Source organism: Corvus moneduloides, chromosome 1, assembly GCF_009650955.1.
Source record: "Corvus moneduloides isolate bCorMon1 chromosome 1, bCorMon1.pri, whole genome shotgun sequence".
Lineage (NCBI taxonomy): Eukaryota > Metazoa > Chordata > Aves > Passeriformes > Corvidae > Corvus > Corvus moneduloides.
The window spans coordinates 72,101,812-72,124,431 of NC_045476.1; the positions used below are offsets into that span (position 1 = coordinate 72,101,812).

Consider the following 22,620-nt stretch of genomic DNA (forward strand, 5'->3'; position numbering starts at 1 on the left):
TCTGAAATGTGAAAGGGCTTGCTGTGCAACTGCGAAGTGGAAGTTGTTTGCATCCCTCTCCAAAATCCTGTAGCTGGAGTACTGCTTCTCCCCACGCCCCCAGTGTCCAGCCCCTGGAAATGAGGCAGGGTCCAGGCTTCCTCACTTTTTCGGGGTGTGAAATCAGGGCTGCGCGACACACTGGCGAGTTTCCAGGGCACTTCGGCACTCGAATCCCCGAGGGAAAAAAAACCAACAAAACGTGGGCGGGGCAAGGGGTACGGACGTGGGGAGGCCCAAGGGCCGCAGGCTGTCGCAGGCCAGCTTTCCCCGGGGGAACGCTGCATCCCTCACCCTACGCCGCTCCCGCTCAGCCCAGCGGGACAGACCCCGGCCAGCCTGGTGACGCATCACCCCGGCCGCTGCCGCCCCCGTACCAGGGGCTGGAAAGACCGTCTGCACTGGATGGGGTGTCTTTGTTTCTCCCCGGACTCCCCTGGCCATTCGCAGTGCCTCCGTTACCCATTTGGGCTAGTTCAGCCCTCCCGGCGCTTTGCCTTTAATGTTGTCATTATTATTATTATTATTATTATTACTACTACTACGTCCATGTACTCCTTGACAACTTGTCCCCGAGGTAACCTACTGGCCCCCCGGGGGAAGGTGAAGCTCGGGGGCCTCGTCCGCCCCCCCCTGGCCGCGGGCGGGCACCCGGGCGGACAGAGACAGAGTTGCCCTCTGCTCGGGGTGGGGGGAGCGCCGGGACACGGCACCATGGCGAAGCGGGCAGGCGTCCGGCGGCTGCAGGATGCCCAGGGCACGCTCGGGAGCCTTCCGGGGGGCACCGCCGCCGTCTCCCCGGGAGCAGCGGGGCCGGGCGGGCGCGGTGGGAGCGCGGTGGCGGGGGGCAGCGCGCAGGCAGCGCGGAGGCAGCGCGCAGGCGCGGGCAGGGAGCACCCAGCTCTTTATGGCCAGGTGAGAGAGTCCCGGCGCAGGTAAGGGGAGGATTTACCCACAGGCGTCCCAGGCGAGTGGCTTGCCCTCGCAGTCCATGACCAGCAGGGACCTGGGGACTCGGAGCCCGCAGCCAGGATGTCTCTCCTTGCCAAGATGGGGGACTGGCAGGTAAGGTGACCCTCTGCCCTGGGGGGGTTTATTGTTATTTTGGGACGGGAGGCAGGAGTGAGAAAGGTGACGGGCCCGGAGGGAGTGGGAGCGAGCCTGACGCTGGGGTTGGGTGTTTTGCGGCTCTCGGTGCTGGGGGCTGCCCGCGGCCACTCGTGAGGCCCGAGTGCAACAGGTAGAGAGCGGTGGACTGGGGTCGAGAGGGGCGAGGGCTGCTCCGCCGCCGCCGCGGGTGACACGACCCCGACAGCGTGGGCCGGCCGAGGGCGGTGTGTGCCCGCCCGGCGTCCCTGTGCCCGGGGCTGGCGGCGGCCGGCCCGCCGCGGAGCCCGGGGGCTGCCCACGGAACGCGGCGGGACCCCACGCGGGGCAGGGCCCGCAGCCTCCGGCGTGACCCGCCGCGCATCGGGGACGTGTCGCGGGAGCTGAAACCTCTCTATGAGCTCCCACCCCAGCCTGTCCCATGGAAAAATAACGCTGCCGGCTCCCACCCGGCAGTAGATGCGCCGGGGGCGCCCGTGGAAAGCACACCCGCGGGGATGAGGTGAAGGGAAAAGCAGAGCCCACCAGAGAAAGAGGCCAGGCGGGGAACACGCGGCCCGCCGGGGCCTCGCCCGGCTCCACGGACCCGAGAGGACCCACAAGCACCGGGGCCGAGACTACACGTGTGGAGTTACGGAGGCTCCCAAACCGGGACACGCTTGAAAAACCCTGCAGCGCCGTGATGCCCGTCCGCTCGGGCCGGATGACCGCGGTTTGCCGACTAATGAAAGGAAAGATGCGCCGTCCTGTTCAAGCACGGGATTTTCTTGGAAAAATGGACTTTCTGAAAATTTACTTCTTCCCCAGGACAGTCCAGTTCCAGATGGGAGCCGAGTTTCTTTTTCTGCTCCCAACTTTTCAAATCTCTCGACTAAGTCTTTCCCCAGACGACCTTATTTTTTATTTCTTTAGGGTAGCAGCAAGTCGTCTAAAAAAACCCAAGAAAAACAAAAAAGGTGGGGAAAAAAAAAGTAAACAAAAATATTTAATTTATTTTTACATCTGCTAACATCTTTTTATCAGACCGGTGCGAGGAAGTGATCAAAAGAAGATTCTCTTTTCTTTCACTGAAATCAATTCTTGCACAATCGTATTTATGGGTTATCGGCCTTGAAATCTATTCCCGACTTTTCCTTACACCCGAGCCTTTTTTGGTCCTTCTCCCCGGCGCTGTGGGGCCCCCCTCGCCGCTCCTGGCCGGAGGGGCCGGGCCGCGCGGACCCGCCTCCCGCTGCCCCGTGTGGATCTCTCGGGGAAAACCGCCCCCTCCCCTCGCAACGCTGCGCTTCACCGGCCCGGGCCTGGCGAGAGAAGGCAAAAGGGTCAGGCCTTTGGCCCACGGGAGTCCCGAGCAGCCGCAGGTGGGAGGCTGTCCCGGGTGGGAGGCTTTCCCGACCGCCCCGGTTCAGACAGGACGGCGCTAAGGGGCGATGGGCCCCTTCGTCAACCCCCTTCCCTCCTCTTTTTCTCATCTCCAGCACTCCCCCCACCCCCCCGGGGCATTAACTAGGCTTAATATGCCAGCTCTATTTGAACCTCAATGGGAGTAAAAAAAACAATTTACTCTCCTGCCAGGGGCAGACAAAAGCGCTGGTGAAAAAGAGCATCGGAGGTGGGAGTATGGTGGAGGAGGGGAGAAGGGGAAAGGAAAAAAGAAAAAAATCCGTTTTGGGGACATGGATGTTTGCGTGTGTGAAGGAGCAGTCCCGGGAGCCCGGAGGCTTTGCCACCCTTCCCGGCGTGGCGACATGTGGGCCGGGCCCCTGAGGGCCCACTGCGGCTCCCCATCGGAGTGCAGGGGCCATTTGCTCCCAGAGGCAGTAAATTTTCCTCCGACGTCGAGGGCGGGGGTGGGAGGGTGGCCCCGGGAGGGTCTTCCAGGCCGACAAGGCAGGTTTTGCCGTCGGCAAAAGGAAGTTTCGGTGAGCAGCAGGGCAGCCAGGTGTACAGGGAGCCATGGGGATGCCCGGCTCCTGGGGACGCCTGGGGACACGGCTAGCGTGGGGAGCTGCGCCAGGCCCGACACACCAGCCCCACGGAGAGGGGAATGCCTCGCCCTTCGGAGCAGCGAGAGATCACCCGGGGGGCGGGGGGGGGGGGGGGGTGTGGGAAGAAAAACGGGAAAAACGAAGCCTTCTGTGGATGGAGCAAGGCTGGGCACTCGGGGAAATAAAAGAGGGGAAGGGTGGAGAAGCAGTCCCCCAGGAGGGCGGCCTGAGCGCTCTCTTAGCAGCATATTGTTAAGCAAATGAAGCGCTCCACCTAAGAAAGTATCAAACTTTTATTGTGGTCATTGTTTTGTCCTTTTGCTCAAGTGCTTGCAAAAGACTTTTTGGCTCCTGCTACATTCAATTTACCGCTCGCCCACTTCTATTTGGGAGATAATGCTGGATTTGTTTGGGGTGGTGTTTTTTTTGAAGACCAATAGCCAACCGAGCCGAGAAGAAAAAAAAAAAAATAGGTAGCGAAGGAAAGACGCTTTTAAAATATCCACAAAAAAAAGCCAAATCCAGAGGGCAACAGAAGCCTCCGCAGACAATAACCTCGTTCGAGCAGGACTCGAGTGTCGTTTCTCCTTGCTTTGCTTTCTTTAATCCCCGCGGAAAAAAAAAAAAAAAAAGGAAAAAAAGTGGGTGGGGGAGAGATAAATGCCATGGGGTGGCTTCATGGCTGGCCCTAAACTCTCTGCAGATCGGACGGTAGCCTCTTTGATTTCGCTGGCCACTTTCCTCCCCTCTGGCAGGCCGAGGCTCGGAGGCAGACAGGCAGGGCCCTCTGACTCCCCCGCGCCGGGGCTCGGCAGGTCGAAGAAAGCTTTTGTTGTTGTTAATTTTTTTTTTTTTTTTTTTTTTTTGCTCGTGGGTCCCTTCTACCTGTGTCCATCGCTGCAGGTTGTTGTGCTGGCGAGCAATTGGGCTGTTGTTGATATGCTAATGAGGCGATTAGACTGTGGGTAAAGAGCTGGAAAAGGGAAAAGTTTCCACCATTAGAGGGAGATCTCCGAGCGCGGACGGGAGCGCTGCCGAGCCTCCGCCAGCCGCGCTCCCCACGCCGCCCGGCACCGCCACCGTAGGGAGAGGCAAGGCAGGGAGAACCAAATCCTCTCTCTCACGCCAATCCATGAAAATGCTTTGGAAACTGACGGATAATATCAAGTATGAGGAATGTGAGGTAAGCGCTTCCCCCGGGCCCGGGCAGAGCCCCGGCCCCACAGCTGCAAGTGGGAGCCCTCAGCATCCCTCCGTCTCTCAATTTCGTTTAGGAAAACTTCTACTCCGTCGTCAGGCTTCCTTGCGGTCCTGCAGCCGGAGGGGGCTGGGGTCCTTCCCCAGGAACTTCGGGGCTCGTGGAAACACGGCTTTGTCGGAAGTGTATGAGGAAAGGCAAACAGGATCCAGAAGCAGCCTGGTCTATAGGTAGATCCTCCATAGATAAGGCTCTTGTAGGATGCTACACTCATCCATATGGATGGATGGATGGATGGATGGATGGATGGATAGGCGGCTGGCTGAATGAATGGACAGATGAATGAATGAAAAGGCAAAGAGACAAAGGGAAGAGAATCATTCTTGCTCTCTAGGTACCCGAGGCATCCCAATAAATTGGCTCAGGACCGACGCTTAAATGCAGCCTTTTCGATATATCTGCGGGTTCATTATACCGAGCTGCACAAATTTACAGGGGTCAGCTGCCTAACTGAAATCACGGGTTTGGGAGCAGTGTTCCCCCAGCCTCCAAATTTTCAGGGCCACATTCCCACGGGTTTGAGATATAGTAATTTAATCGCTTGGGAAAAAAAAAATTAAATCCACCTCATTCGGTTTTGGAGCCGTTCAGCACAGATTGTGTGCGCGCATCTCTCTCTGTGTCTGTGTGTGCATCCATATTTTTAGAAAGAGGCGAGTGTCTTTTAATCTGACAAAAGGAGAAGAAGAGGAAAAAGAAGAGTGATGCCCAGGACCCATGCCTAGTCTCAAACCAACGAATACTGTTGTCACCCGTTTCGAAAAAGTTGCCTGTGCAGTGCGTTCAAACCGCGCAATAAAAGACTCTACTTTGCAAGTGAACGCTGTTATTTGGTCGTGACCCACGCGGGAAGATCCCCTCAGCCTCGGCGGAGCCTAGCCGACATGCATCTCTGGGTCGAAGGGGGCACTCTCCCGTCCGACCTGACGCTGTTTTGGGCGATGCTGTAGTTTAGGAAAGGGACCGAGGACTCGGCAGGCTCAGCGCCGACTAAGTGACTTGGTGATCTAGTCCCGGATCGAGGAGTTTGAGATGAAGCTGTCTCCCGATGCGAGAGCTGAGCTTTTAGAACCGCTCGTTGGCGGGTGCTTGATTTCTATGAATGAGGTGTCAGGGATGTTGGAGTTTGTGGGCTGTTTAGGGTTTTTATAATTATTATTTTTGGTTGGGTGGGTCGGTTTTTTTTGTTTCTGTTTTGGTTGTTGGTTTTTTTTTTTTTTTAATTTTTTATACAACCCGGAAAAAAAGTCACATATTCCTCAGCTGCATTTCGGGTGGAAAGCGTTCCTCTTTCCCCTCCCTCCCCTCAGGACCGGTCTTCCAGTTTCCACACGTGCGAGCGTGTGGATTTCATCGCAAATGGTTTTTGTTGCCTTGCGTTAATGGGACTTCGCACCGAGGTGTTACCAAACACGGAGGGAGCACCAGCCGCTCCTCGAACCCGCCGGATTTTGTGCGTACGTGTAGGGTTGGCTCTCCGTGTTTACCTCGGGTGCGAGGACACTTTTAGAGAGGATAGAAAAGAGGGTGGCTGTACCGTGCCGGGGGTAGGACTTGCCTTGAAAATTGAAAAAAAAAAAAAAGAAAAAAACAAAGGAATGAAAAAGAAAAAAAGATAAGCAGAAATAAACCCAGAAAAAAGGCATGAAAGCTCGGCCAGCCGCGCTCAGCGCCCGGGGCGGCCGGAGCGCCGGGGGGTCGGGGCGGGCGGGCGGAGCGTGGGGCCGGGCGCCGGCGGCGCGGCGGCTGCGGCGGGGCAGCGGCGGCGGCGAGCGGAGCGGTGCCTGTTTTAAGGGAGTTGTTTGGGAGTTGCACAGCCAGTCCGACGGGTTGCGCCGGAGCCCCGGCTTGTCTGGGCCGGGAGAAGCGCTCGCCTTGCCTCTTTTCCCGGCTCCCGCTCCCCCCCGCGTCCCTCCCGCCCTCCTTCCCTCCCCGCCTTGCTGCCTCCTGCCTTTTTCCCCCGTCTCTTCCCGGATCCTCCTAGAGGGGGGCCGCGGGGAGCCCGGCGGATGCTCCTTGGGCTCCCCAGCCCCCCCGCCCCGGGCGCCCGCTGGTCTCGGCGTTGGGCTCGAACCGGAGGAGGAGGAGGAGGAGGAGGAGGAGGGCTGACACCCAGAGGGGGAGACACCCAAAAAAACTTTCCCAGCCGGTTTCCGGGACGCGGGGCACGGAGGCGAGCCGGCTCGGCGGCACGGGGCGGCCGCCGCGGGGGCAGCGGCGAGGGGAGCCCCTCGGCGGGGCGCCGTCGAGGCATGGACGGGGCGGCGGCGGCGGGCGGGCCCGCGGAGCCCACCCCGCGCAAAGGCGGCGGCGGTGCGGCCGAGGGCAGCAAGAACCAAGCGGGAAGCGAGCAGCCGCTCTTCTCCCTGGGCTTTGAGGCCGGCTACGCGCAGCAGCCGCAGCCCGAGGTGCGCCCGCGAAGGACTGCGGGGCTGGGGACATGGGGAGGCGGTAGCCGGGGGGAAGGGAAGGGAAGCGAAGCGAAGGTGAGGAAGGAAGGGGGGAGATCCCGCGCCCCCTCCCCTCTCTCCTGCCCGTCTCTCCCACTCCCCCCCCACACCCCCCTTCTGCACCCCCCTCCTGGCTCCCACCCTCTCCCTCTCTCCGGATCTCTTTCTCTTTCACTTTTGCATGCCCTGCAACCTTTTAAAATGTTGCCCCTTTCCTGTGATTCGTCAGACGCAGCAGCATGTGCCCCCTCTCTCTCTCCCGCTCCCTCTCTCTCCCTTTTTGTCTCTCTCTCCCTCTCCCTCTCCCCCATCTCTGATTAGATACACTGATTCTTCATTCAATGGACGTCATTTAGAACAGGCTCTGCCTTGAGTTGCCTTCTCGCTTCACGCTCGATTTCCAGCCATTCTTCCCTTATTAAGTGTTCGTGTAATATTAATAGTCATGAATATCTGCTATTAGGAGTCTCCAGGAAGGCAGCAGATCTGTTATTAGGAGCTCAAGTGAAGCAGCAGCTAAGTCAAAGGAGAAAAAGAAAGAAAAGAGTCAGAGGAAAAAAAAGGATTAAGAAACAAACACACACACGCTAAAAAAAAAAAAAAAAGAAAAAAAAAGCGCAAAACAGACAAACAAAAAACCAAAACAAAAAAAAAGAAAAAAAGAAACCAACTTTGACTCCTCACACCGCGCCAGGATAGAGAGCTCGCCTTGGGAACACTCGATGAAGGGCAGCAGAGATCGGTGCAAGTTCTGATGGATTATCGTGGCGCGCCCGCGGTGCAGGAGCAGCCCCGGCGCCCCGGTCCTGCCGCCCGCGCCTAGCGCCGGGCTCCGGCCGCGCTCCCTCCGCGCCCGCGCCGCGCCCGCACCCGCGGGGCTCCGCTGGGGGCTGCGCGTTTCGCCGGTCCCTTTCCTCTGCCTTTTCGTTATTTTTTCTACCTTGACTTGTAACCCCCGACTCTTCGCAGATGTTAGTGCACAGTTTTTCGGCTATGGTGAGTTGCTTCACGTTTCTCTCGGAGGGGGTTCGGTGCGCGCTGGGTGTTGCTATTGTTGTCGGCGGTGGCAGTGGGGGTTTCGCACCCAGCTTTCCGGAGAGGGCTTTTTTCCTTTCCTTCATTTTTATAAATTCGGTGGTTTACATTTTCCCCCTTCTCTCTTTATTTTTCTTTTCTTCCCTCCCCCTCCCCCCCCTTTTCTTTTTTTTTTTTTTTTTTTTTTGGTCTGCTTTGAGCGAACGGCAAAAGGCTTTGCTTGGACCCTACCGCTTCGATTCCTTCACCTTGCCACCTGCAAAACGTAATATTTTCGCTTTCTCGTTTCCCTTTTTCGGGATCGTGGTTCTTTCCTTCGAATCCTCCTCCGTGGAGGCCATTCCTTTTTCCCCAGACGTTCATGTGGGCTCATCTGCCCGGCCTCGAGAGCCGGCGGAGCCGTGCCGAAACGCCCGGGCTCATTCCGGTGCCGCTCGCCCGTCGGGGCGGCGGCGCTTCCCCCGGCTGCCTGCCGCATTCCTCCGCTTCCCCGGCGGCCGGGCCGCCGCTGCCCGCTGCGCTCCGAAATCGCGCGCTGGCGAGCCCGGGGTTCGGTCGGGCATCGGGACGGCTCTCCCCGTAGGTGGGGGACCACGGCAGTGCTTTCGCTCCGAAACATTTCTAAAACTCTTGGGGGGAACGACCGGTTTGTTTGGAGCCTATTTCGGCGTCTTCTGGTAACAAAATGGCAGTGGGCTTGGATTTTGCAGGGTTTTCTTGGGACGCGATCGGTAATCTCAGCGACAGTATTTATCTCGGTTCTGTTAAGGGCCAGAGGAAGGATTTTGGGTTGTGGCAGAATTATTATTTCAATAATGCCCGCTTGTGAATTATTCTTTTTATTTGTGGGAAATACCTGCTCCTGAAATGCAGGGGCGCGATCTGTTGTGAATCCACCCTGTACCGCCGCAATGTTTTATTAATTTTTATAAGCAGTCCTGTTGTAATTATTGCTATTATTGCTGTTATCATTATTGCCGTTATTATTGTTTTTTAAAAAGCGAGACTGCCCCTTAATTATTTGGGAAGGGAAATCAGAGGCAGAGAGATCTCCAGATCTGCTTTTCTCTGCCTCGGAGACGATGATTTGCCCATCATTGCCCTATAGATGAAATTTTCAAGCCGATTTTGAGGGGAATCAGTTTGATATTATCTTTGTTTTTCTTTTCTTCTTTCCCCTCCCCCTCCTCCCCCTCCTCTACCCCCCTCCACCCTCCAACGCCCCCCCGCTCCCGCTCCCCACCTCAGGAGCGCCACGACAGTACCAGCAACGGGACAGCCCGGCTACCCCAGTTGGGGACCGTGGGTCAGTCTCCCTACACCAGCGCCCCACCGCTCTCCCACACCCCCAACGCCGACTTCCAGCCCCCTTACTTTCCCCCCCCTTACCAGCCCATCTACCCCCAGTCTCAGGACCCCTACTCCCACGTGAACGACCCGTACAGCCTCAACCCCCTCCATGCCCAGCCACAGCCCCAGCATCCAGGATGGCCGGGACAGAGGCAGAGCCAGGAGACGGGGCTGCTCCACACGCACCGGGGCTTGCCCCACCAGCTCTCGGGGCTCGACCCACGCAGGGACTACCGGCGGCACGACGACCTGCTGCACGCCCCGCACGGGCTGGGCTCGGGGCTGGCCGACCTGCCCCTCCACTCCATCCCCCACGCCATCGAGGACGTGCCGGTAAGCCAAGGGGCCGCCCCAGGGCCCACTCCTCCCTCTTAACGCCGGAGCTCAACGTCGGGGGTAGAGGGAGGGAGGGGAACCAACCCCCCCCCCCCCCCCCAAAAAAAAAGAGAGGGAGGGAAGAAGAGAACTACCCCCCCCAGGGAAAAGTGAAACCCCCACCTAGAACAAAAGGTTCTCACAGCTCGTCCCTGTGCGACGCCTCCCTGCTAACTTGCCCACTAAAATATAAATAAATCAAATTACTGTCATCGTTAACAATATCTTTCCTTCTCAATGACAATAAGCTGTTACGATTGGAAGAATATATAATATCACCACAGGGCCGTGGATTTGGGGATTTCTTACTGCCTTGGGAAAGACATGAGTCTGAAATGCCTGTGAGGACATTTAACGAGATCTCACAAATGTAAAGGGGGGATGGGGGAAAAGTGGGGTAAAGTGGCCCAAGAAGGAAAAATTGGTTTCCCATGATTACAGGATTGGCATATGGGATAACCACATCCAAAGTTATAAGAGGGTATGGGCAGATCATCTTCTCTAAAGGAATTAATTGACAAATCAGGGAAGAGGTATAGTAAAATGCTGCCTCCTTCTTTTAGTAGCGGTGCAAAGGGATGACCTCATAAATCATTACCTATAGGTTATCGAATTCGAGTCAGACCTGCTACACCCTATATTAAATTAAATGTTGGGAGCCTATTGGAGGATGTATTATTTGGGGGACCTAATTCTGTTATCGATGAGTACACACTTTAAAAATGATTTCTAATTAAGCATGACATTAGTGCACAGGCTACTTACAAAGCAAGCCAGGGCTATTGTTCAGTTAGGAAAGTGGTCTTATGCAACACGATAGGTTGTGATCAAAGTTCATCTTTCTGGATTTCTCCCCAAAAATGGAATTAGAACATGGCAATAAATTTATTAAAGCCCACAGAGCTCATGCTGAGGGAGTGAAGCTGCTTGACTTGCAGGAGGAAAGAGGAGGAGGGAACTGCGGTATCTGGATGTGATTTTTGCCGAAATGCCATCCCAAATTACAGGATCAAATATTACAACAATATATTTGCTGACAGTTTAATGAGTACAGTTTCGTGTTGCAAGGATAATGTTCAGATGAACTTACCTATTTTTGGGGGTCATTTTGAAATCTTTTGTAAATTATACTCGGGGAAAATAGTGAATTTATTACAGCCCTCATCTGGCTAAATTAGCCACAGAAAATTGCTGGTTGTGTTTAGCAGTTTTGCAATAAACGCATACGTTTTCCAAAGTGGAGGATTTAGTAAGCAATTTGGATCCGTTAAAAGCAGGTCAATTCTTTAAACTTGATATAAAATAACATGGAGGCAATCGCAAGAATAAACTAATTTGTTGACTGCAAGCCCCTGATTGCTGTAGGAAGAACATGACCTAAAATGTTCTCTTGAATTCTCCCTCTCCTCAGTTGTGCTCTATGGCAGTGGGCTGATTCGGGAAGCCTCCTCTGCAGATCTATGAATTAATAGCATTGCTATACTTCGTGAAAACCAAATGCCATCTGGTTTAAATCCTTGAGCCAGCCTAACCATTTTTTTTCTCTGTAAGACTGAATCAGCAGGCTTCATGAAAGAGAGTACAAAATAAGAGGGTGTATCTTTTAGGAGTATTTTATCTAGTTAAAAAAAAAAATCTTTTACAGAAATCTGACTCGGGAGCTTATTTTTCGAATTTTTCTGTTCCTGCAACAGTTAACCTTTAATAAAAACAACTGCTAAATATTTAAGAAAGTCAAGTAGACGGTGAAAATTATTTAATCATAAATATCTCTGTGGGATTTTAAACTTAACAGTCCTCCCTGTACGGAATATGTGTAGAAATAACACAAATAAAAGTATTATGCCACACTACATTTACTTTATGGGTTTAGGGTGCATGCATAAAGGGATCATATTTCCCCATATAGTTAAAACACAAGAACTGCAGCAGTAGTCATTTCTGAACATTTCTCAATTTAATTATACTTAAATCCAGAAGCACTTTAGGCAAGTTACAAATGAGAGCATTGAGTATAATAAAACCTGTAATAAAGCAACTTAGTACCATCCACCCGGAATCATTGAGATCAGGCACAATTAACAGGAGCATAAATCCAAGACAGAATGGAAAATGTTAGAATCAGTATTATTGTTGGACAAAGACTAGAGAAGGAAGTAATAGTTTTTTAAATGGTAATGCCTGGGTTTTGTAACGATTGCGAAATCTTCTATCTCAGCAGCACTGGTGTTAATTTGTAAACACAGCCAGACATTATATTGCCTGTCAGTTTTTGGAATTAGAAAACATGATTTCATTTGACTTTCTAATCACGTCGTGACTCCGCCGCGCGAACCCCAGCTGTAGCCGCGACCGCGGAACCTGCGAGGGGACAATAGTGGGGGAGCCCGGGGCTGCGCGGGGTGCGTGGACCCCCCCGGCCCCGCGCCGGTCCGCGCTCCTTTGTGCTTTCCCTCCCGCGGGCGCGGGAGCGGGCGCAGCGGCGGGGAAGGGCTGGGCCGGGCCGGGGCTGCTTCCCGGGGAGGAGAGAAGGGACGGGAGGAGGGAGCCCTCAGAAGCTTAAGGCCACTCGGGCCCCGGGGGTGTGTGAGTGATTTATTATATTTTTCTAGGGGATCGGGGAAAGAGCTGGGAGGGATGCAGGATTCCTCTCGATAAAGGAAATCCCCCCCCAAATCTCCTTCTTCCCTTCCCTCCCTCCCTCCATGCAGGATCTGTTGTTTCCCTCCCTACACCGTGCCCGGCAATGGGGGCGGGCGGGGGGGGGGAGACGACACACAACTTCTCCCGCACCCCATCCCACCTCGGCCCTCCCTGCCTTTTGTTGTGGTTGTACATTGACATCCCTGCCTGTTCCTTTTGTTGCAGCACGTAGAAGACCCCGGTATTAACATCCCAGATCAAACTGTAATTAAGAAAGGTAAGCCGTTTCCTTGCGCATACCAAACATGTCGTCACAGGCTGGGGACTGCTCGCAGGGAGGACTTACCCGGCCTCCCCCTCTCCCCTCCAGCCCCCCGGCCCTGCGCTCCTTCCTCTGGCATGTAGTGTTGGCCAAAAGGTTGGAAGCAAAGAAAAACGGGCGATGTGCGGTAAAACCTGCCCTCTTAAATGGCCACGTTTGCCGGGCATTTTAATTATTATTGTCGTTAACGAGGAAAAATGTTAGCAGATGATCTAGAAAATCCGAGCCGGTCTTTTAGTGCATTAGCGAACAATTGGGTTTCATGGTTTGCCCCATGCATTTGGCTGAGAGGAGGATTTGAATCGTTGTTGGTAAACGGGGCTGTGAAAGTGAAATCGTTGTTCTCCCTCCTCCGGGTTTTCTTATTTAAATCACGCCGGTGATGAGGTGGACTGGTGGAGAACAAGGGTCGAGTTTCTGGAAACTGGTGTCTGTCGGTTGTTAGGGTGGTTTGGTTTTCGTTGGCTTTGTGCGCTTGCTTCACTTGGAATTAGATTGCTTGGAAGCTGGTACCCAAATCGTGTAAAATATTTATTTCATTTTTCACTCCATTTTCATTTCCCGTCGCTCTTCCACAACTGAAGGATTGGGAAAGGTGGCACAAGGCATTTTGCAAAGCAGGTTCTTGAACGGTGGAAAGTGATGGGTTTTGTGTTTGGATGCTGTATAGTGAGATGCTGTTGAAGTTAAACTGGAAGGCTGGAAGGTGTAGCTAGCTCCTGCCTGCTCTGAGGGGTGCCATGGCTGCGTGGCCGCCTGGAATTTGGGTCCCCAGGCCACCACTGGAAAGAGGTGCTGAGTAGAGGCACTCTCCTCTCTAACCCTAATCGCGGTACAGCCAGCGAACCTGAAGTTTCATACCCCCCCACCCCCCGCCTGTAAAGCCTTTGTCACGTCAAATTAGATGTGCAAGGGATAAATCTTAAGAGATGCTCTTTCCAAGTCGACATGATAATTGGCTCTTTTATTAGTAATCTCAAGAGTTCGTTTAACTCCTGTTGTATCTATTAGCCTTCCCAGAGCTATTAATGTCACAAGTGATCTATCCAAAACGGAGAGAGCCCCCCGCTTGGTTGGACTGCGCCCGCCAAGCAGAGCGGGCTAAGGCAGAGCAGAAAGGGAAGGCGGCCGGGACCTGAGGCACCGAACGGCGGCAGGGCACCTCCCCGCCAGCCGCCGCCGGACAGGGACCAAGATATATTTTGGGGTGCCGGTTCTCCTCCGCGTTACGGGTTTTCCACGTCTAAATTTGTGCGCTGGCGGGGCCCCGGGGTTGCCACACATCCTGCCGGCTGCGCCGCTGCCCGGGCACTGCCCGTCCGACACGGGCGGTACCGACGTGCGGCACCCGGCGGCTTCGGCGCCCGACAGGGGCTGCGGGGGGCCGCTGCGGGCTCTTTTCAATTTCCCCGCTGCGGGTCGAGGGTTGTCCGGCTCCCTCCTTGCGCCTCCCGACGAGAGAGGGGAGGGGTGCCCCCGCTGCGTCCCCGCTGCCCCGCAGGCGGTGCGGGGCCGGGGCTGGCCGCAGTGAGCGGCTCGGGTGCTTCCTCCTCCCTCCCCGGCTCCCCGCCCGCTCCTCACCCTCACCTCCCTGCTCCTCCCTCCCTGCAGGCCCCGTGTCCCTCTCCAAGTCTAACAACAACGCCGTCTCCTCCATCCCCATCAACAAGGACGCGCTCTTCGGCGGGGTGGTGAACCCCAACGAGGTCTTCTGCTCGGTGCCGGGCCGCCTCTCGCTGCTCAGCTCCACCTCCAAGTACAAGGTCACGGTGGCGGAAGTGCAGAGACGCCTGTCGCCGCCCGAGTGCCTCAACGCCTCCCTGCTGGGCGGAGTGCTCCGGAGGTGAGGGGCGGGGGGACGCGGGAGGCGGGATGCCGGGCTGTGCCGTGCGGGAGGGAGGGATGGAGGCAGGGAAAGAGGAGGACGAGCGCCCACGCGGGGCGGTGGCGCGGGGGGAGTGCGGCGGCCGCCGCTAGGGGGCGGGGCGCGCGCGGCTGGCGGGGCAGCGCGGCCGGGCGGCGGGAGGGGCCCCGGGCGCTGTCGCCATGGCAACGCGCGGTCTCGTGCGGTCCCCGAGCCCCGCCGTGAGGGCCCCTGCGTGTCCCTGCCCCCGTCGTGGCCGTGAACACCCCCACGGGCACGCACCCCCATGACCGGCTTAGTGGCGGGCGCCCTGTGGTCTCACCCAGGCAGTTAGGCAGTGCCTGGGCAGGGAATAACATTCAGGATTAATTGAGGCAGCTCCCATCTCTGCAGCCCCGCTTAGTCCAGCTCTGCTGAGAAGCCACAGATGGGCCATGTAGAGTTTGGTGTGAGGGCGGTGATGGTCTGAGGCTGCCGGCCATACAAATCGGCCTCCTCCCATCACACCTGGGAGAAGCTGCCTGTGTCCATGGCACCTTGGGAGCTCAGGCAGCCACCTCAGAGCTCCCCATTAGCCCTGGGGCTGATCCAGACCTTAGTGAGGGCCCCTGTTCTCTAGATGTGGAAACATCCAAAGCACCATCCCTATAGCTGGGATTCAGCTTTCAGCAACAGTTGGTCTTCGGCCACCCACAGCCATGTATCCCGTCCCTTGTGCCTTTATTCCCCTCCATGGGAAGGCGATGTGTTGGGGCATGTGTGGGTGGGAGCCAAAGTAGGAGCAGGTGCTCCCCCAGGCCCCATTTCTCAACGCCTTTCTGTGTGGAGCAGGGCAAAGTCTAAAAATGGAGGGAGATCTCTGAGGGAGAAACTGGACAAAATAGGACTAAACCTGCCAGCCGGGAGGCGTAAAGCTGCTAACGTTACCTTGCTCACATCACTCGTGGAGGGTAAGTGACTCAAAGAGCTGGGAGGGCTCGTTTTGAAAATGTGCCTGTTGCTTTTGCCAAATGGGAGAAGACTTGGTGTTGAGTCGTTTGGGGTTTTTTTACTGCTTTCCCAGAGTCAGTGCTGCTTGTTGGCATTTGGAAGGGTGTTATTTTCTGTGTCTTATAAAAAGATCAGGTTAATTGTGTGTCTTTGCTTTTTGTTATAACTGAAACGGGTTTGTGCGAGTCCTGCAGACTCAGCAAAGCGTTCTACCATTTCTTTGCTTTTAAGTTTCCGAGCTAGCTGTTTTCAGGGCCCCATCTTGCTCACTCATTCAAATGAGTAATCCCTCTACGGAGTAAGCAGATCTCATTGGGAGCAGCACGGGAAGGATCACTGTGAAGGGGGATTGTGGGCTTAGCCCCGTAAGGGACCCCTGAGTATCAGGTTGGAAGTTACGGGCAGCAGAGCCTCTCGTACTTCAGTGTTGTTCTTCTGCCACAGGTGGACAACCAAGTGATTTTAAATGTCAGAAACTGCAGCTACTTTAAGCTTGTTCTCCCTCTCAGCCTGCAGCCACATAACAGTAAATCATTTAACTTTTCTGACATCTGCGTTTAAGAAATGCGTGACCATTACTTCCTGAATTAATTTGGGAATCCTTGACCTCAGCCATGAATTAATGGCGTCCTGAAAGCCTCAAAGTTGCACCACCACCAGCCCCCACTCCCTTTTGGTTCTCATTTTCAGAACACATGTTCCCTTGGCTATATCATTCTCCTCTGCTTTGCTTTGGCCAGAAAAGGTGCAGCTTCCTTTTAATGCCTTGGGATGTCCTATGCTGTCCGTACTGGGAGGTAGGGAGCTCAGGAGTTTGCAGTCATTTAGTTTTGAAGCAGTGGCTGTGTCACGCTGGCTGACACAAAGTATGTTTGAGGCCTGCAAATAGATCCTTCTCCTTTCCCCTTATGTATGGGTTCAACTGCATTTTAGACCGGTTCAGTTTGTAAAGTGCTTTTAAGCTCAGCCCGAGCTGTCCAGGTTCAGCTTAAGTTTGGTTGTATAGGGGGAAATTTGTTTTGTTGTTGCTTCGCATTCTGCGAAAAATGTTTCATGTGCAAAGAGATGGGGAAAAGAGCACTGTGCGATGATGCCAGACATCATTTTTTTAAACATCAGGATTAGTGAACAAACTATATTTATACTGCGTGAAAATTACTGCGTCTTCATGTTTCTGAAAAGGCTTTGCAATTGCATTGACACGCTGTGGTAAAAAAATCATGAGGGGAAAACTTGTAAAAAGTCTAGATTTGGTAGATGCTTAACATTATTTGTGATGTTAATGAATATGGAGAAGGTTTTATGGTAATCTATTGTTCTGTTTGGCTTTCACATACAATGGCTTTGAAAAGAATGATTTTTAAAAAAAACAAAACCAGAGGCCCGATCTTCAGATAACTTGGTGATGGTGGCTAATTTTGGGGAGATGATAGTATAAACATTGCTGGGGCTCTGAGTCCTGTAGCGATGAGGCAGTTTCTAGAGTACTGTTATTGTTTATGATCCGCTCCATTTTATGGAAACAAGCTCACTGGACTGAGGCTTTGAAGCTCTAATTGGCGCATGCGTTCTTCCGGAGCTAGAGCTAATGGCAGGAAGCCCTGCAGTAAAAACCAACTGGTTCAGGAAATTAAAACCAAAGATTTGAAAATCAACAAAACAGACAGACTCAGTGGAATGACCCTAAAATTCTCATGGTTAATTGTTTGGGGGTGAGCATATAATTATATGCGATCAAGTTAAATTTTAAACACTTAGCTGTTTAATGCATTTTATTTAGAAGAGCTCTAGGAGTAATTATGATCAATATTAATCATTGATGCAATGCAAAAGAATATAGAGATGTGGCTGAGGCAAACACATTTTCAGAGTAAATAGCTGTGAATAAAATGTACATAAATGGCTCTCCATAGGTATGGAGATGTAAATCGAAGCGCACATTCTAGGTGGATGGAGCCTGTCTGTCTAAAAGTATCTGTTAATCAATGTGAACTTTTAAAAATTCTTATGCGAGATTTCACTTCTAACAATTGTCATGAAAATACAGATTTGCATTGCCTTCAACTGAAGCAAAGAAAACTGCAAGATAAGATGTAATTAGCATTTCTTTCCCTAACTTTTTCAAAGAGAAAATGCCCAAGCCTTTGAGAAGAGCCCAAGTAGAATGTAGTGGTTTTTTGGAGTTTTTTTCAAATGGATTTTTGCCTCTGTGGGATGTGTACTGATGAGCCATGTGTTTCTTTCCATCCCCACCCGTGCCTCCCTATTCAGGAGAAGCAGTGCATCTAGCTAGAGATTTTGGGTATGTTTGTGAGACAGAATTTCCTGCCAAAGCAGTAGCTGAATTTCTCAACCGACAACATTCCGATCCAAACGAGCAAGTCACAAGAAAAAACATGCTTCTAGCTACAAAGTAAGACATTTAACTTTTTGGCATGTTGCTTAGAAATGAGGGAGGGTGGCAAACTCAGGTTTGGGGCTTTTATTAGTGAATATATTTGTTTGCTGCAGAACCAGTGGTTGATGGCTTTGCAAGTTGTGAGGGTGTGTATTGGCCTTCCTGTGTAGGAGAACTCTGCAACCCAGCTTGGTTTCCATCAAATCAGTTTGCACAGATTACCTTGAATGGAGTTGTGAAAATTGAGGGTGGATGTTTAGTTACAGAAAAGCAGTAATTCTTCAAAGCAAAACATTTTCTGGGCCTATTCACTTAGCTTATCAACTGAAGTAGAAGGGGGAGGCTTCCCATTGACAGTAAAATAAAACTGGCACATTAAACTGATTTCAGTTCATTAAAATCGGCAATGGTTCTTCCTGCCTAAGCAGCTCTGTTACTTAGCAAATACAGGGATATTAAAAATATATTTTAAATGACAATCTGTACGCAGTTAAAATGCTAGCAGAGTTTATCGTTGATGGGGCTGCCTAGACTTCCAGGTGGTGCGTGAAAAGAAAATGATTGTTTTGGTATGTTTGCTGGAAATTAAAAGGGTTGTTTGGTAGCCCTTAATTACCAGTGGAGGTGTCATCAAAGGGCACAGTGCCAGAGGACACAAGCAGGAGATGGGAGCTGCTTTATGGCTGGAAGACATTAATGCAGGTTTTAGAATACAAACTGTTTCAACACACCTCTGAGCTCTCTTGCGCTAAGGTGCGTTATTTCTCCAACCATTTGTGCAGTGAGTGGGTGATATAACCTATCTTCTGCACTATGCCCTCGTATCCTCCCTTCTCACCTCCCTGGAAGGAAATTTCCAGGCGCTGGTTAGCGTCAGCCTTCCCCTCTGTGGAAAGGTCCCTTTGGATTTGGAGATAGAGATTTACATATATAAATGTTTCAGAATACCCTAATTTAAATCCTCAATTGCCTGCTCTGCCCTCACTCACTCTTCCTGACACACAGGTGTGTGTTTTAGCCTTGTGAAGGAAGAGGCCCACATCTCTCTCTGGTTCCCTCCAAAGAAAGGGATCTTCCAAGATGTGAATAAATCCCTTAACCTACCTTTGGACATCACAGCCCATCTGTTAAGCCTGCTCAGGAACTTTAAACTGTGTTTGTGCCCCAAATCCCGGCTGGGCAGGGATGTGTGTTTGTGGAGAGTGTTGAGGGCTGAGGTATGGAGAGCGGTGGGGCAAGAGGCATATGTCTCCCTGTTCCTGTTGTCTGCCTGTGTGTTGGATGGGGCCAGGGTGTGATTTATGGTGTGCTGTTGTGTGTGCATGCAAGGTGAAGGGAAGAGGTTTGTGCGTGCTGGGGAAGTGTGAAAATTAGGGGGAAGGATGCATAGAGAGGAGGGGGAGAAGCAAGAGAGTGTGTGCACTCCGGAGCAGGAGCCCCCTTGATCCAGGGGCTTGTGCAGTCTAGCAGGGAGAATGCACGGGCTTTGCTGCTGCCAGTGATGGTTCATTTCTCTCCCTCTCTCTTCCCTTCCCTCCTTCCCTCCCTCCCTCCCTCCCTCTGTCTCTCTGCTCCATTTGTGCTACAGACAGATCTGTAAAGAGTTCACCGACCTGCTGGCTCAGGACCGATCTCCCCTGGGGAACTCGCGGCCCAACCCCATTTTGGAGCCGGGCATCCAGAGCTGCCTGACCCACTTCAACCTCATCTCGCACGGCTTTGGGAGCCCGGCGGTGTGTGCTGCCGTCACTGCCCTGCAGAACTATCTCACTGAGGCGCTCAAGGCCATGGACAAAATGTACCTCAGCAACAACCCCAACAGCCACACAGACAACAGCACCAAAAGCGGCGACAAAGAGGAGAAGCACCGAAAGTGAGGATCCCCCCTCCCACACACTCCTCTCCCTTCCCCCTCATAGCGCATCGATCTATTCATCTCCCTCCTCCCTCTCCCCGGCACCCAGCACCCCAGGCTACAGCAACAGAATGAGCGTCCTTCTGCCAGTCCTGTTCTCTGACTCTGCAGGACTGCTCTGTCCTCTCTCCACACCCCTTCCCAGCATCCACATTTCCATTTGCTCCTGCTTAAGTTTCCCCCCTCTTCCCACTGCCACCATCGTTTTACCCCAGTTTGGAGCCTAAGAGAACAGAACAGGGGGACGGAGCCAGCAAAGAAAAAAAGTTCTGTCTTGAGTTTGTGAACTTTTTTTTAAATAAAACAAAAGGAGAAAAAAAAACCCAACAAAAAAATAAAATAAAAAAGAAAAGGACTTTTTTTTTCTAAAAATATATTAAAAAATTTAAAAAAAACAAACAAAAAGAAATAAATAATACTTAAAAATTCTATGAGCTTCACCGGACTGAATCACCACCTTCCCTTACATAAACTTCAGTTAAGATTGTAGCCATACTAAAAATGAAAATAAAACAAGTGAAAAAGTACAACAGCAACAGCAGACATACAAAAGGCAAAAAGGACTGATGACATTTTATCAGTATTGTGAATAAACTTGAACACAAAACACAAGCGGTTCCATGTCATATCTTCAGTTGTAGAACTTTTTCCTGTCCAAGGTAAAGCGACCAACTTGAACTTTCTATTGCAACACGATTCACGGTTATTATATAAGGGAATCAGTGTTCATGTATGTATATATTTATTTATGTGTAATTTAATGGGAATTGTAAATATGGTGAGTCTGTTTTAAGCCTTTTTTTATTTATCTGGTGATCTCGTTTACCTCTTGTTTAGTGGGTTTTAAATCTTCCCCTCTTAGTTCATCATGTGGTTCATGGTACTTATTTAGATATCAGAGGTTTTTTGGGGGTTTTTCTCTGGGATTCATCCTTTTTAGCCCTGTTGTAGCATGTTAAAAGCGACAATGAAGCAGCTGAACAAATAAAAAACCATAATTTTTATATATAATTAGTATGACATTTAGTTTCTCATTGAAGATAAAATAAAGTGATGTTGGACCCTGGCAAGGTTTTTAAACATGTTAGTGGTTTTACAACCCTTATGTGTTGTGGAAAATGAAAAAAGTTATTTTCATCCACTGTCCTTCTCCCGAAAGCACCAACAGAGCAATAAATTAATATTGTCTTTTAAAACAAGATTTAGCTTTACTTTCCTTTTTTCCCCCTCTTTTTTTTTCTTTCTCCCTTTCTTTTGTTTTTATTTTACTCCTTTTTTTTTTTTTTTTTTCCCAAAGAACTTCAAACATTTGGGACCACCTGGTATCCTGTATTTCCACTGGCCATATTGGAAGCAGTTATAGTTGTATTGTATTGAGTTGTGCCGGCAGTAGTTTCCATGCCTATCAGTGTATCATAGTCCTTTGTTGCCCAGATAAATAAATATTTGATACGCTTTATGTCGATTTTTTTATTCAGTAGCTGTCTTTACCCAGGCGTATTTTTGTTCTTGGCAGTATTTTTTATTCAGTATGGTTACAGTAATTGAGTTTAACTCTCCCTTGACAATTGCTCCTTGCAATAAGCAGCTGAACCCATTGTTTCCCTCAAGTATAATAAAAACTTACTTTCAACTTGGAGTTCAGAGCAGGGTATCATTTAGATATTCCACTGAGTCTGTATTCAGACAAATGACACAATAAAGCACAATGTATTCTTTTGGATAAAAAATTGTCTGTACTACTAACAAAAATGACACACTATCTTTTCTTTAACCAAAACATAATTTTATTTAAAAAATAAAAGTTTTATTTTATTTATGTTGACCTCTAGGTTTTTATTTATGTTTATATACAGCATACAGAATTATAAGCCTATAAAATTTTGTACATGTAATTGTCCTAACGGAGAGCAGAGATTAAAACACACATTTCAAGAAGGACATTTAAAAAAGAATCATGACTGAGAAAATGCTGAAAATGAATGCTATGAAAAAAATTATGTACTGATAAATCAGAGCTGGGTGCTCCCTCCCCCTCAAGAAAAAGAAAAGCTCCATAGTCTATGCCAGCAAAATCATCTCATGGTTGTGAACTTTAGTGAAATCTTGCAGGAGACAGATTATTTCTGATTGATGGTTTGTATTTTAGTGGAATGCACAGACTGACATTTTGAGATGGCTGTGTCAGTTTGTAAGGGACTGAAATTTTTATCTTGAGTTTCTTCTTGTGGAAACCAGTTGTGAAACAGGGAAGTTCGCTTTAAAAAAATTGAGTGTACGTCTTGAAGATGGGCTATAAAAACATGTGAGAATTCAGAGTTTGAATCTATTTTCTTTGGCCTGGGGGGTAGGTGAAGTCAGGATCAGGCTGGATTATGTTATATCATAGGAAGGGAGACTTAATGCAGTTTAGAATGTAAAGGCATTTTAAAGAGAGGGTCTCCTTTAAGTGCTGATGATATTTTGGTAGTGGAGGCTGATTTTTCTCTCTCTTTTCTCCCCTCCGTGACTCTCTCTCTCTCTCTCCCTTTTTTCCCCTTTTTGCTCAGGCAGAAATTGAGGAGGTTAAGAGGAAGGTGTTTACAATAAAGCTGCACAAAGAATTAACATTTACTCATATATTTTGATGTTTGGTAGAGCTGGTGAAGCAAAGCATTAGATAAAGCCCAAGATGTTTCATTTTGCTTTGGTAATCTACTTATGGAAGGCAGTGTAAAATCAATCTTGCCAAGCAGAAAGAGAGTTGGTGGAGTCTAAATTCTATTTTCGAGAGCCAGCTAGTTTATAAAAATGGTGAATATTTTTTTCTATAAATTGAAAGTGGATCCTTTGAATGCAAAGCTGCAATTGTTTAAAAAACAGTTATTATTTCCAAGAGAGACTGGT

At 51.0% G+C, this 22,620-nt stretch overlaps 1 protein-coding gene across 7 annotated transcripts; it reads left to right on the forward strand.

Annotated features, from left to right (window-relative positions):
• Positions 1-955: 955 nt before the first annotated feature.
• TFAP2A (transcription factor AP-2 alpha) lies at positions 956-21,553 on the forward strand. 7 transcript variants are annotated; one of them, XM_032115741.1, is made up of 8 exons: positions 956-1,104; positions 9,126-9,183; positions 9,285-9,560; positions 12,471-12,522; positions 14,179-14,410; positions 15,263-15,381; positions 17,693-17,834; positions 19,408-21,553. In XM_032115741.1, the coding sequence occupies exons 1-8, from the start codon at positions 1,031-1,033 to the stop codon at positions 19,694-19,696; spliced, it is 1,242 nt and encodes a 413-aa protein (XP_031971632.1). In that variant the 5' UTR covers positions 956-1,030; the 3' UTR covers positions 19,697-21,553. The 7 variants fall into 7 exon arrangements, with proteins under 7 accessions (XP_031971632.1, XP_031971610.1, XP_031971602.1 ...); XM_032115748.1 differs by lacking the exon at positions 956-1,104 and adding an exon at positions 3,402-4,317; XM_032115719.1 differs by having other exon boundaries at positions 972-1,104; positions 9,126-9,560.
• The last annotated feature ends 1,067 nt before the right edge of the window (positions 21,554-22,620 follow it).

Coding starts and splice junctions, on each gene's coding strand:
- TFAP2A (XM_032115692.1), top strand. CDS start 6,402: ATGCTCCTTGGGCTCCCCAGCCCCCCCGCCCCGGGCGCCCGCTGGTCT. Junction 9,561..12,470: donor ACGCCATCGAGGACGTGCCG/GTAAGCCAAGGG, acceptor CTTTTGTTGCAG/CACGTAGAAGACCCCGGTAT. Junction 14,411..15,262: donor CTGGGCGGAGTGCTCCGGAG/GTGAGGGGCGGG, acceptor TGTGTGGAGCAG/GGCAAAGTCTAAAAATGGAG.